The sequence below is a fragment of the Siphateles boraxobius genome, unplaced genomic scaffold, assembly GCF_051911475.1.
Source record: "Siphateles boraxobius isolate OS27281-9 unplaced genomic scaffold, OSU_SipBor_1 8, whole genome shotgun sequence".
NCBI classification, from domain to species: Eukaryota; Metazoa; Chordata; class Actinopteri; order Cypriniformes; family Leuciscidae; genus Siphateles; species Siphateles boraxobius.
Window position 1 is genome coordinate 30,765,522 of NW_027509208.1, and position 15,323 is coordinate 30,780,844.

General features: G+C 38.9%; 1 protein-coding gene across 10 annotated transcripts in view; it reads left to right on the forward strand.

Moving 5' to 3' along the window:
• Positions 1 to 15,323, forward strand: part of senp6a (SUMO specific peptidase 6a) — a 64,889-nt gene that overhangs the window by 38,303 nt on the left and 11,263 nt on the right. For 6 of the 10 annotated variants that reach the window (XM_077219637.1, XM_077219638.1, XM_077219633.1 and 3 more), the window contains 6 exons: positions 139 to 327; positions 2,669 to 2,856; positions 2,935 to 3,164; positions 6,437 to 6,553; positions 9,090 to 9,212; positions 9,308 to 9,400. In XM_077219637.1, coding sequence (XP_077075752.1) covers positions 139 to 327; positions 2,669 to 2,856; positions 2,935 to 3,164; positions 6,437 to 6,553; positions 9,090 to 9,212; positions 9,308 to 9,400 — 940 coding nt within the window. Of the gene's footprint in view, positions 1 to 138; positions 328 to 2,668; positions 2,857 to 2,913; positions 3,165 to 6,436; positions 6,554 to 9,089; positions 9,213 to 9,307; positions 9,401 to 15,323 lie in introns of all 10 variants that reach the window. The other 4 variants (XM_077219639.1, XM_077219635.1, XM_077219642.1 and 1 more) reach the window with 2 other exon arrangements.

Below are 15,323 nucleotides of genomic sequence, written 5' to 3' on the forward strand. Positions count from 1 at the left end.
GCTTTGAAAAAAAGTAAAGTAGAAAGAAAAGTTATGTTGTCAAAGGTCACTAGTATGACTTGATGATGTGTAAAATAAGACTCAGTATTTGTTACAGTCTCATTTGTCATTTCTTCCCTGTGGTGTTGTGATTTGGAGGTCCCGAGGAGGACGTGTTGGAGAACGTTTATTTGAAGTCGTCTGAGCTGACCGGATGTGAGTGGTGTAACGTCAGGAAGCTACCGGTTCTCTTTCTGCAGACTAACAATAAGGAGTGCCAGCGTTTACAGGCTGAGCTGCAGATGTCTAAGGACAATGAAGGAATATGGTACGACTGCAACGGCAACAGTGAGTATCGGAACTAAATCATATCAAACAAGCATCAGAAAGTTAACATAAGGGTCAGTGCACAAATAAAAAGTTAGTTCTGGGGAAAGTTTTGGCAGCATTTTCTTGTAGAGATGCAGCAACAGACTAAAGGCCAATTCACACTTCACTGACCAACACAGACAAACTATAGTATGTCACTTCTCAGTAGGGCTGCACAATATTGAAAAAAACGTACATTGCAATATTTAGTTTTTCTGCGATATAGAAATATATATTGAGATATTAAAACAATTCACCAGATGATTTGAATAGCTCTATTTGTAAATTGGGGTGATTTTGTAAGGTGAATCTGCATAGAAAATAAACAAATTCCAGGTAAAGAAATTGAATACTCAAATGTAAAATATAGGCCTGTAGCGGCGCGAAATTTTTTTGTCGAAGCTTCTTTATTTATTTATTTATTTATTTATGTATTTATTTTTTGCACCGTTCCCGGCGGTACAGCTCGCCACACACACGTGGGAGACCAAAACATTGCAGAATGGAGGACGAAACCGCAACCTCTTTACAGAATTCCCAACAAAGCCATGCAAAAATCCCCAACAAAAGAAAAATTCCTATAAAAACAGCTCGCACTAAATCATCGAAGGTATGGGAATACTTCAAATTTAGTAGTCTCCCGCATATTGATAACGGCTCCCTGATGCCCACAAATTAGTTAAAATCTCCAAACCGTGTAGTGCGCGGCAGAGAGGGAGAGAGCGAGAGACCTTGCGTGTGTGTGCAAATGTGCGTGTGTGCCTTATGAAGTGCATGTAAACCCCCCCCCCCCCCAACAAAACCAAACAATCAGTCCGGATATTTTTTATGAGCACTGAAAACATTAAAATGAGCACCGATTCTAAGTGTGATAAGGCTCATTTGAGTACCAAACATTTTACAGTGTAGATACTCTGTAAGAACCAGATCAAAATTGTTGTGCATTAAATGTGCACTCCTGCAATTTCCATGTTACAAAAAATAATCGTTCATTTAGTCATTAGATTAGTCGACTAATCGATAAAATAATCGCCAGACTAATTGTTTAATTAATAATCGTTTACCCCAGCCCTAAATATAACATATAACTAATATAATTAATTAATTAATATAATTTATCTTTGTTAAAGCTACAAGTCATTTTCTCTTTCTCTTTTTTTTATTTATTAAGAAAAGCATCTCAAGCACAGTACAAGCATCAGATTGTTACATGTTTTTTTTTTTTTTCCTTTATTTAATTAAGCATAGTAAATGCTCACATACTAATGAACATATAATCACAGTAACACATGCATATACATATAAACAACTAAATAAACCAGAAAAAAAGGTTTATCCAGAGCTCGTCTCCTTAAAATAATCTATTTTTCTTTTTCTTTCTCTTTTGTAGTTTGATCACCATTGGTGAGACAAACAGCTGCACGGACATAATATAAATGACACGCATTTGTTTTCTTTATCTGTTTACAACACATAACCGACTGCGTTTACGAGGATACTCGCCGAGACGGGCATTTTTACTTCATTTTGCGAGCCTGTGTCTTTTTAAGCTCAAAAGAAAGAGAAACCGAACTGAATTCGGCTTTCACATGCTGTTTGCGCGGCTCTGTGTGTGCACAGAAAACAGTGTGCGAGTCCGTTTGCGCTTGATCCCTGACTCAATTTAAAAACACATACAAATGAAAAACTTTCACTCTATGATTGGTTAAACTTTGCAGTTAATCCGCAAATCACATGCGTTCCGAACTGGGGGACAGCTGGCCCGTACGGATCAACTAAACTCAGTTAAACTTGACATCGCAATATTGATGCTAAAACGATATATCGTGCAGCCCTAACTTCTCAGAAATTCCACAACCCGACAAATACCGAATCAACATGTTCAGTCGGCGAAATCAAGCGGCGACCAACAGACACAGACTGGGAAGCACACTGATCCGACAAAGATTCTCTTGCTGTTGGTCAGTGTCTGACGGTGGAGACCAATGCTGACACTTTTGGAGCCATTGTACATGTGCTTCTTGTAAATGTCCAAATCAGTTAAAATGTGTTAATGATTCATCAATAGTGCAGCTGTTTATACACCCAGAGTTTTTTCTACGTGATCGATAGAAAGGTCCCGCACAAAAATCATGACCTCTGTATCTATTTGTTTTCATCGCTGGGAAATGAAAGTACAATTGTTCAGAGCTGGTAGTGATTTTGTTTCAAGGTCGCTTCATTTTTTTGGTTTCATCTTTGTTGGTGATTTTACTGCTTGCATTTGGACTAAATCTGAATTTTTCTCTTTGATTTCCCTTTTCGTTCTGCTGATGCTCAGATGATGAGAAGTATATTGTGTTGATTTTCGAGAGCGGCCCCTCGATGCAAGAACAAATGATTCTGGAGGATATCCTTGCTGAAATCGGCCGAAACAACAAACTGGCAGATTTCCCTAAGAGGATTAATTTTGATGAGGCCAACGTTAGACTGGTTGAGTACAATAAAGCCTCCAAAGGAAAAGTAAAGGTGATTTATGTTACGCTCTTTCATAATAATTCTAACTTAATGTTTGTTGTGTTAAAGGTGCCAATATTTGTCCCTCAGGTTAAAGAAGAGAAAACTGTAGTATCAGCAACACCTTCGCCTTCATCACCCTCAGCATCCTTTTCGGTTGTGACGGTTACCGTGGCAACATCAAATCCAGCCCCAACAGCCCCCATCCCGTCTGCAGCGACGAGTTTCCCAACCCGCATGTCTGCTCGCCTCCTAGAGTTCTGCGAAGAGGAGGATGAGATGGCAGAGCTCCAGCCAACCTTCACTGGTCCAATTGTCAAGTAAGACCCATTACAAATGCATGTTTCATGCGTCACTTTTTTTTTTTTTGCTTTGCTGGGCTCAATAATAACACTTTAACTGCTAGCTTAGTCAGGCCTGTGGTTCAAATTAGGGCTGGGCGATGTGAGGAAAAAAAATACAATCTCTATTAGTTATTTTTTTCAGAACGTTTCACTAAGTGATCGACATGGTATAAACATTAAACAAATGACTTGTTAAATATCTGCTGAAAAGATGTATGAAATATGAAGGCGAATATCATACAAACTTATTTTAAACTAACCTATATGTTCAGAAATAATATAAATGCGAAAAATGTGAAATATTTCTTAGCCAAAAAGTAGACTTTCAGTTTTAGAGGTCAACCCCCAAAACTCAAGGCTATTCAAAATGATGGAAAGTGTAACAGCATGTTTTAGCCTGTCACCATCATGCAAACATGAAATATCAAACATGCAGAAGCAGTCCTTTGCAGGTTTTTGCATTCCACTGCTCTGTTTTTCCATGTGAACATGCTCTTGACAGACATGTTTGGCTGTTGCGCTCACAGTGTCTCGCGCATGAAACGGCATTCCAAAAACGCAGCACTCAAGTTAAAAGAAGTCTGTTGTCCTTGCATTTGTTTAGAGATGTGTTACGGTCCTTCACACGAGAGCAACATCATGTAGTCGGTACCTTTTTTTTCCTCTTTACTGACATTGTTGTATTGTCAACATATCTAATTGTAACATTTGCTAATATTTTTATTCAAAACCACAATTTGTTGGTTTAAAAAAATAACTAATCGTGGCAAAACATTAAATTCAAATTAATCAGAAAAATCCCCCTGACCAGGTCAAATGTTTACTTCTATTTTGTAAATGCATTTTAATCTTATTGTGAACGATTCATCCTCGCATACTTTTTATGTCTTTATTCATTTTGACCATGTAATGTTTAATCAAAATGTCATAACTAGATTTTCTGGTGAAAATGACTTTCTCCTTGGTCAAATTAGTCCAGACATCATTTAGTCTGCTTAACTTTTGTAGCTTTAATTATTACTTAAAGTTATTGGGTCTCATTCATGGAACACGAGCAGAACGATTTTTTGTGTAAATCGTGTGTAAAGTGGTTCTGGCGTAAATTTTCGGATTCATTAAAATGTTCGTATTTTCCAAATGTTAGTTGGTACGCAAGAAATCTACACCTGCTCCCAGACACGCGTAAATAGTGCGCTTAACACCCGAACGTTTTGCTCATTAATAAGGCTGCATTTTAATTCACCTTAATCGGGTACATATTTACACAGCATTTTGAAAAAATATTATATATAGTAATTACATACGGTTTTTCTTATTATGAGAGCCAGTAATAGCATCTGCGATGGTGGTCCTTCTCCATTTTTAAAAAGATTTTTCCGAAGTGAACTAATTCGTTTTTTGCTCTCAAGCTTAATGTCGAACCATTTTCTTCTCACTTCTGGGAATGTTCGAATAACAGATGAAACTCCATTGACTGCATCTGTAATATGCTGCCAAGCTTCCTTTTTTTAAGGACCCGATACGCCACTATGTACGCTTAAAAATAATAAAAATGGCGTTTTGAATGAACTTCTGATAATAAAACTTCAATTTCTGCATCTGAGAAATTTTTCTTTTTCATTCGCATTCATGTCATAATATGATACCCATATATACGTGTAGTTGTCAGTCGGATTTAATGGGGGGGATTTATGGTAATTGGGAATGAACGTGCACGCGCATCCCATTTACGAATGATTGGAATTCATTAACACACACATTTCACTATCACATCTGACGTTTACGAAGTATTTGTGAATCAGGAGAAGAGTTTTCGGGAAGGTCTCTTTACGCGCAAATCACTCTCATATTTACTTGTATATTTACGAATGTTTCATGAATGAGACCCAATGTCGCGTAGCGTGTTATTCATCACAATAAGCCGTGAAAAAGGACTCAATGCGGTTCTCATGCTGATGGACACACAGCCGAAGCATGAGCACAGATGCCGCCTCTCAGATGCATGTAATCCCGAATTCATTCTCTTTCACAGCTTATTGCGCTTGAATGGTCAAATTAACACGCAATTATGTAGAAATCCACATTGTGTGGAGTATTAATGTAAACGATCTGTTTTGTCCTACGTGTTTGGATCAAATCAGATGTGTAACAGTATATTAGACACGTGCATTTGTTCTTAAAGGACACCAGCCTCATGAACTGTTGTCATCCGTGTCATTCATGGATCACTTTTGTATCTTTAATATGAATCAATTTATACTTAATTCATAGAGTGAAGTATACAGTATACAGTGTTTTACTTTTACAATTGATTATTCAGTATCTGTATTATTTCTTAAGACATGTTCAATAAAACTAGGTTGATTCACCTGAAAAACTTTATATTTTATATTTTCAAAGGTTTTTGTTTTTTATAAAGGAATTTTATTTATGTACCAAGTAGTTTTTCTTTTTTGTCTTAGGGCTGCCTTGCTTTATTACAGAAAACTTCCAGTCATATGTGTAATGATTGCAGTCAACTTAATATTGGGTTGACTAAAATGGGAAGAAAAAAATTAATTAATTTTAAGGTTAACAATTAATTCAGTGTGATTTTTTTCTAGACCAATTAAACTGTCTGCTCCTGTCAAATAAGGAAAGTAACACAAAACTATAAACTACAATCAAATATGTGCATATATCTAATTGTTTGATTTAAAGTTGAGAATCTATTTTCAATCGAATTGTCTTCAATCTGAAGAATCAATTTGTAGAGTTTGAAGAAACAAATCTTTTGTAAGGTACCAAAAGATTCCCAGCCAACTGTTTATTTCATTTGTGTCTTTGTTTTTATTGTATTTATTTGTGCTATTGATTGTGATTAGTTTATTTGTTCCTATAACTGACTATTTACTTGTCTTTAATAATGTTTAAACTTTTATAACAGTTTGGCTAGTAATTTTTAGCTGTGGTATCGAAATTGCACTGGTATCTAAAATGTTGGTGTCATAACAACCTTAGTCATTGCAATACAACGTTGCATGGGTGAAAAACAACATTAACGGTAGTTTTTTTTTTTTATCATTATTATTTTTACCATCTTTGTGGTGAAAACTTCGGCATGGCAAGTAAAAATCTGAACCACTGTCCGAACCGGGAAAAAGTAAAAGTATCACTGCCCAAATGCCATGTGAAACGAATACAATTTTCTATATATCTACAAAACAGTAAAAGCCGCATTTAAGTTGTTACTGTTGTTTTTTCTGTAGGTTGTTGGTTTACCCCCCACCACCTGCTAAAGGAGGAATCTCTGTAACCAATGAGGACCTGCACTGTCTGAATGATGGAGAGTTTCTCAACGACGTCATCATTGACTTCTATTTAAAGTCATTATCTTTATTTCAATCAATATTGAGTGTTCAGACTAAATACATTGCTTTGAAAAAATAAGTACACCCCATGAAAGGTTTTGTCCCATGTGGACATTTCATATTAATACTAACGTTTTATTAGGACATTTTAATTTTTGGGACTTTTGGTTTATTTGGAATTTTTATTGATTGGCGAAGGTGATAAAGTTTAGCAAGAAAATTTAACTTTGAAATGTTTAATTCAGCAAAAAATATTGATCCCTTTGGCAGATGCCTAATATATTGTAGGCATATGTCATATGAGTGTCTAAAAGTCTCTTACATCAACTAGCAGAAGTATCACTTGTGTGATATTGGAGAGGTTTTAAGCAGTATTTTAATTTGACATGTTCATTCCAAAACTATCCATTTCTTTGTGGATCTGCTTGAATATTTTTGATAATGTTAAAAGGTCACTTATGGTTCAGCTTCAAGTTGTTTAGAGATGGGCTTATGTTCTTCTCAAGCACTTTTGGTATAATGTAGAATTGATAGTTGTGGCAACCAATCCATAACAATCACACCATTGTGATTCACAGTTGGTTTTCTCAAATGGAGTGTTTGGTTTGGAACTGTTGCGAAACAACTCCACCGTGGACTCGTCTGTGAAGTCCTGTTTTTCACTTAGACATCGGTTGGAAAACTTATCTGGGGACAATTTGGTTTAGACAGATTGCCAGTTGTCTGAAACATTCTCTTTTTTTGGTGCCTTTTCTTCTTTTACAATCTTAGGGTATGCTTGCATGAAAATGATGTACTAAATAACAGAAAATTGGCATTTTTCACGTACAGATGACAAAGTTGTCAAAGTTATCCTTGTTCACACGGCTTAAAATGACTTAAAACGACTTAAAATGCAGTATTATAGCTATATATAGTTTGCAATGTCACTTTGTAAAAAAAACGCTACAGACTGAACACGTAATACGCATGCGCATGACGTCACCATTTTCACAGATTTTCCGACAGCAGCCCCACAATGCATGAACTGATGTTTTCAGTTGAAAGCAGTGTCATGAAATGACCCCTTAGAAGTGGCTTTAAATCTCTTTTAAATAGCTTCTCAGGCAGCTTGTTTGATGTGGGCATAATACTCCCACTGTGTACTTAAAATTTCGGCTTCAACTTTAGTTTTTAATGGTTTATAATAAAGGGTGTTCTACTAATTAATGCATTTGCAAAATATTTGGCAGTTGATGTAGTGATTAATGGGCAGTGAATGGATGTACTAACTTTTTCCACTCCATGTCTTTTAATCTGCTGAAATCATTATGAAAATGTAATAATGACTGGTGCTTTATTAGTGCTGTTCATTGATTCGAGTAAATGTTTTGACATTGGGTATAAAGTGTTTTAATTCTACTATATATGGTCTTGAATGCTGCCCTCTTTGAGTTGAACGGTGACTACTGCAGTTGAATTTCCCTATTGGAAGTTGTTTCCCCGCGTGACGTATGCTGGCTCTGCCAACGGCTCACTAACACTGGCACGAGCTCACCACGCCCTTCGTTAGCAAGGAGTTAAGACCGCAGTTTCAGCCAGCGGCTCGAATTGATAAAGCTCTGGCCCTGTCCACAGACAATTCACCCCCCTCCACTTCAGGGGAAGGTGGGGGAGAAAAAGTCCTCTACTTCAAATGATTGCTCCGTTCCAAAGCTACTGACGTCACTCCACTCGCTCTCCATCTTTGAGAGTCTGACAGCTGTCAATCACTCCGTCACTTTGGGTCTCAGGTGCACGCCCCCAGCCCCCTTCCCCCCCCCCCCCCAATACCCCCCGCCCTCGGTTCGTCCCTTCGTTCTCCGCTGGCCTCTGCGCACTTTTACAGCATTTTTGAAATATTGCCAGTGGGTGGAGTTAGTCTCTGACCAGGGGTTGAGTTACACTTTAACTCTTTCCCCGTCATTGACAGAAATTTCCGGCTTTTCGTGTTTTCACTGTTATACGGTAGGGGGTGCTATTACCCATCTTCTGAAAGAGTACTGAACAGTGTTGCCAGATGTACTATAATTATCGTATTTGTACGATAATTTTGACCTCTGTACGATGTACGATCAATAATGAAAAAAATCCCATAATGTACGATAATTTCAGAGTTTTCAGTCGTTCGTCCAAACACACATCCTACCGCTTCTCTCTCTGACCCAGAATCATTTTGCAGGCTCACCTACCTGCACGCAAGCACGTATATACACAAACACACAAACACAGGCACCACACGGTGTCGCCCGGCCCGCACGTCAACACTAGCCACCGCCCCCCCACCCCGTCAACAAATCGGAACATCACCCCCCGTCAACAAAACCAAACAATCCATCCTACATGTTGGGATAAATAGCTGTATTCTCCACGTTTACGTCGTGTACGATGTGTACTTTTTTTTTTTAAACGCTGGTGGGGAAAAGTTAAATTATATTTCCTCGATTTACAAAAATAGACTTATCATGGGGTGTACTTGATTTTGCATGAAGTTTGAAATGTTCTGATCAGCATGTGTGCTGTCTGCTACTAGATATCTGTTCTTGGAGAAGTTAAAGAAGGAAGATGCTGTCCGTAGTCATGTGTTTAGCTCATTCTTCTATAAGAGACTCAATCAAAGAGAGCGGAGAAATGCAGTTGACACGTCCAGCTTACCGTGAGCTTACATCATTTACTCAAATATTCACCTGTTCTTGGAGCTCGCTTACTGTGCTGAGATTCATTTTGGGATGGGACTTTCATGTGTTTCAGCATTCAGAAGAGGAAACACAACAGAGTGAAGACATGGACACGTCACGTGGATCTCTTCCAGAAAGACTTCATATTTGTGCCCATCAATGAGTCGTGAGTGTTTATCTAAATTTGACCATCAGTTACCTGAGAAGTTGTTAATTGGAGAAAAGATATCAGGAAGCCGCTATCAATATGCGGGAGACTTGGGATGTCTGAAATGCTTAGTATTTGTGATCGGAGGCTCATTAAAACTGAAACCATAAAAAAAGTTACTAGTTTCATTACTTGAAATAAAATAAGTCAAATTAAATAAGTTTAAGATTTAATATTTTACTTTATATCGGTTCACTCAGTTACTTAGGCAAACTTTCCCATTTTCATTTAGTTTACCTTGATGTGTTAAATAGCTAAAACTAAAACATTAATATATATATATATATTTTTGAACTATATAGACATTTTAAAGTGCACCTATTATAATATTTTAAAGGTTCCCAATTTTGTTTTGGAGTCTCCTACAATAGATTTACATGCATCAAAGGTCAGAAAACATCTTAAACTTGCTCAAAATATACATTGCATATCACCCATTTTAACACAGTGTCTGAAACTGGTTCGTTTGTAGATTCAGTCTCTCTAAACCTCTCTTTTCCGAGAGCCGCCTCTGCTCTGATTGGTCAGACGGCCCAGTCTGTTGTGATTGGTCTACTCTGCTCTGATTGGTCAGACGGCCCAGTCTGTTGTGATTGGTCTTCTCTGCTCTGATTGGTCAGATGGCCCAGTCTGTTGTATTTGGTCTACTCTGCTCTGATTGGTCAGATGGCCCAGTCTGTTGTGATTGGTGTATTCTGCTCTGATTGGTCAGATGGCTCAGTCCGCTGTGATTGGTCTTCTCTGCTCTGATTGGTCAGATGGCCCAGTCTGTTGTGTTTGGTCTACTCTGCTCTGATTGGTCAGATGGCCCAGTCTGTTGTGTTTGGTCTACTCTGCTCTGATTAGTCAGATGGCCAACTCTGTTGTGTTTGGTCTACTCTGCTCTGATTGGTCAGGTGGCCCAGTCTGTTTTGTTTGGTCTACTCTGCTCTGATTGGTCAGATGGCCCAGTCTGTTGTGATTGGTGTACTCTGCTCTGATTGGTCAGATGGCTCAGTCTGTTGTGTTTGGTCTACTGTGCTCTGATTGATCAGATGGTCCAGTCTGTTGTGTTTGGTCTACTCTGCTCTGATTGCTCAGATGACCCAGTCTGCTGTGATTGGTCTTCTCTGCCTAGATTGGTCAGACGGCTCAGTATATAAATAATAATAAACGGGGCTCAAACGTCCATTTCGTAACAGACATTCGTGTTTATTTGAGCACTTCCGTCAATGAAACAATACACTAATGCCTGCTAAGCATTGAAATAAATATCAGTAAATAGTGGTTACTTAATAGGGGTGTGACGAGATGCCTTATCCACAAGACGAGACACGACACGAGATTGGGTTCACGAGACAAGACGAGATTTTTACACAATTTTAAAGAAATCCTCAATGATGAAATATATGAATGGAAAAGTATTTTATTCAACTGAAAATCAAAATATGCAAAACAATTTAGGTGCATTTTGAAATCAACTTGTAATGAATGTTATTTTACTTCTATTTGAATGAATTCTATGCAGTAAAGGACATGCAAACACTGCAAAATGTTTTGCTATAAACTCTACCGACTGGCTTCTCCCCTGTACGATTTCACATGAGAAATCTAACTCCTTTCCACAAATCGAACATAAAAAAATATAACCGTATAAATAAAATAAATATATAAATAACTGAAATAACACTTTAAAGCTGCAGTAGGGAGTTTTGAGAAAATGTTGACTTAGCCTGAAAATTTGAACAAGCACAACCCCCTTGCTCTCTGCTACGCTACAGCCCTCCCTCCACAGCTCCTCCCCCACAGCGGAGCCTGCCGTGAGTAAGCAGGACCACCGATGACGGCGGATTATAAACAGTTATGGAACATTCACTAATAGGGACGAAACATCAACAATATGACTATGGCCTGCCCATACTTTGACTACAAACTTGGTCCTCAAATCATTATGTATTTTGCAATACATGTAACTTTATAAGGTTGCACTCTTTCTATAAGTTATAGCTATTAAGATAACGTTAAAGGATTAGTTCACATAAAAAAAAAACTTTTGCTGATAATTTACTCACCCCCATGTCATCCAAGATGTCCATGTCTTTCTTCAGTCGAAAAGAAATTAAGTTTTTTGATGAAAACATTCCAGGCTTTTTCTCCATATAATGGACTTCAATAGGACATTCGTTTAGACAATAAACGAACGTTTCGAGGACCAAATGACAGTTTCAGTGCAGCTTCAAAGGGCTTTAAACGATACCAGACGATGAATAAGGGTCTTATCTAGTGAAACGATCGGTCATTTCAAAAAATAAATAAAAAACTTTAAGTTTTATAAGCACAAATGCTCGCCTTGCTCTGTTCTGTGATGCACGTTCGTGATCCTGTTCGAACTCGTTCATCCAAATGAACAAATCTTTTTTCGAGTCATTCGTTCGTTGAATGAACGAAATGACTCGAAAAATGATTCGTTCATTTGGATGAACGAGTTTGAACAGGAGAGTCACGAACGACGGTACGCGCTCGCGCTCGCGCTGTGCAAGAGAGGGGTGATCAGCGCGTACACGAGTGTGATTGACACTGCTAAGACATTCCTCCTGGCTCTGATTGGTTGTTTCTGACCGGGAGCGGTGTATTTCTGCAAATGGCAATAGGACCACAGGGAGGAGCCAGAGGAGCTTGATTTTTTTCACAGATTATCTGTCTCATATTCTACTTTCAGGACATAATGACAGTTTAACAAATATTTGTTTACAAAAGCTACCTACTGGAGCTTTAAATGCAAACAGTAAGTGTATCCATAATCAAAGTACTGCTCTCTCAAAACTACAAGTGCAAACAGGATCACATTTTTTCTTCAAGCATGAAAAAGAGATAAATTAACTACACAGAACAGCCTAAGATATGGTCATGTTCTTTTTCAAGGAAATAAGCATGTCGACGATTTCTGGCAGCAGTTGAGACCTTTGGGCAGTAACTATGTCTCCTGCAGCAGAAAAAACACGATCACTTGGAAAAGAGATAGCAGGGATGGAAAAGTATGCTTTGGCAAGTGGAGACAGCAAAGGATATTTAAACCTGTTTTCTCTCCACCACTTCAGAGGGCAGCAACTGAGTGGGATAGAGGCCTCTCTTCTGTAGAGATCAATTTCCTTCTCAGTCCCTCTGCTGGACTTTTCTGTCTTAGAGAAAGAGTCCCCAGTAGATCCTCAAGCGCTGTCTTCTTGGAAGCAGGTTCTCCCTCTTCTAACTCGACTCGCAGAGCCCCCTCTCCTCCATGTGTGGAACAGTGAGCTGCTGCCTCTTCTCTCCTCTCTTTACTCTTCTCACCTGTGGTCTTTAAACAGCAGAAACACTGGCTTTAACCTTAAGCAGCAAAGCAGTCCCCCCTCTCCCTCTAAACACAAACACACCCACTCTTATGCTGTCATGTTTCTTACACACACACACACACTTTGCATTAATCCATTAAACATTTTCAGTTGGTACTGGGAACATAAATCTAGTAGGAAAAAAAATTCACACACACTTTCACACTTACAAAAGGAATAGGCTAAAGCAATTCAAATTGATGTATACCTGGTTTTGCTGCAATTGTTCTGCCTTTTTCTGCACCCTCAGGAAGACAGACTTGCGTTGGTTATGGTCTAGCTGCGGCAGAGTCAGGAATCTTGGGTCCAGCGCAGTGCTCTCTAACAGAAGATTGTATGCATCTCCGCTGTATCTCTCTGAAATATTACTGAAGATTGCTCTCTTTGTGTCTGCCACGGTGGGGGAATCACCGTCATTTGGCGCCATGCTCTGTTCAATCATGCTCTTTAGTAGCACAATGAGAGACACTGTGGGGCTGTTCTCCTCACATAAGACTGTGGTGGCTGTCTTCAAAGGATTCAGCAGCTTCACAAGGTCTTCGGCATTCAAGATATCGCTGCTGTCCAGTGTATCAGTGTTAAGGGCATTTTGTCTCATCTCAGGGCTGGTGAGAGCTGCTGATATGGCAGCTTGCTGCTCCAGGTAACGAACCAGCATATCTAAAGTGCTATTCCATCGCGTGGTAACGTCCATGATTAATTTGTGTGGTGGCAGTTGTAGCAGCTTCTGCTTGGACCTGGGCAGCCGTTGAACTCCGGTGAAAAAAAGCTGTTACTCTTCTCACCCGCCCAAGCATCCGAGTGACGCGCGCAACACCGAGGCCAGCCTGGGTAGCGAGGTTTATCGTGTGTGCAAAGCACTTGATGTGCGGCTCTAATCCTGCCTCACGCACAGCCACTTCCATATTACGCGCATTGTCAGTCACAAGTGCGATGCCATGGTTTGATTTTTTAATCTCCCAGTCAGTGACAGCTGCTTGTAAAACTTCAGCTATGTTTGCCCCTGTATGGGAAAAAGTGGGCGAGTCTGCAGTACAAAATGTACCATTTCCCAGTCACTGTTGATTATGTGTGCTGTAATTGTGATATAGCCCTGCGTACACCTAGAAGTCCAACCATCAGTAGTAATTGCGATGCTTTCTGCCTCTTTCAGAGTCTGTACAACTTTGACCTTGGCTTCTTTGTAGAGGGACCACAGTGTGAGTAAAGTGCGCGCGTGATGGGATGGTTCTCTCGGTTCCAGTGTGCGGAGGAGTCACCGAAATCCCAGATTTTCCACCACAGAAAATGGCCTCATATCAGCTGCAATGAAAGCGCAGATGTCTCTCGTAATTGCCGTGGCTCTTGCACTTGACGGTGGAAGAGATGCAAAGGCATTTAGAGTTGTTTGCCCTTTTAATGTTTTCGTCACAGGTGCAGCTAGTTTTAGCTGTGGTGGTTCTGTATGTGTTTTTGCATAGTGCTCGTGTTAGCCGCGATGTACGGCATTGTTTTCTTACAATGTTTACATATTGTGTTCGTCTTGTCTGTCACTCTTTCGCCGTTTCTTATTTCTGCAGGAAAACCGAAATGTTGCCACACAAATGATTTAAAAGTGGCAGGGGCATCTTCAATACTAATTTCACCCTCACGCTCCATTACGCTGACATCACAACAACTCACAAGACAACTTTTCACCTCGAAGAGAAATCTCGTCGCATTTTAATCTCGCGAGATCTCGTCACACCCCTATTACTTAATTTCTTTTTTTTTATTCATTTTATATTTCCACACAAAGACGCATGATATAGCCTAAGCCTACCGCTCTTCGCTTTGAGAGGGATCAGGGATGTGGGACACGAGCAGGAAAGAGATCATCTCTTTTCTAATATCTTCATGTTTTCTACTTGTTGTAAAAGATTGAATTTTATCTTCCTCAGTGTCAAGACATTTAGGGTATGTTTGATTTTGCGCTGCCAGAGAAATCGAAACTAAAATCACACGTGCGTGTGAAACGCTTTACAAATAAATTTGAGGTGCCTTACCAAGTCTAATAACAAGCACAAGCTGTGTTAAAAAGAATTTGAAATGCAAGTAAAAAGGCTACCTTTCCTACAGTGTTTTTTTTCTATTTTGGGCTACCACAGTAAAGAATGTGAATATAATAGGCCTAATTAAAAGCGAAACAAAGGAAGAAACATTTATAAACCTCTGCAAAAATGGGTGAGAATTTAGTGAAGATTTGGGAAAAGAAACAAGATATTCCATTTCCAGTGGAATAAATAATTGAATATTGTTAAATACTGATAATCAGGAGACCAGATCGCAAATCAGAATACAAAGCTGACAAAGCTTACATTTTTATGGGCTCACGCACAACTCTCTCATTCGTAATGAATCCAAATGTTTCCATGGCTGCGATGTAACATTTAATTGTTAACCTATTTGTTTATTTTGTAAACAATGCTTTGTGCTTCACCTGTGTCATAATATTCATGTAAAACCGGTAAACAGGATTCACATACAAAACAAAATTGTTTTTGCGGACCATGTTT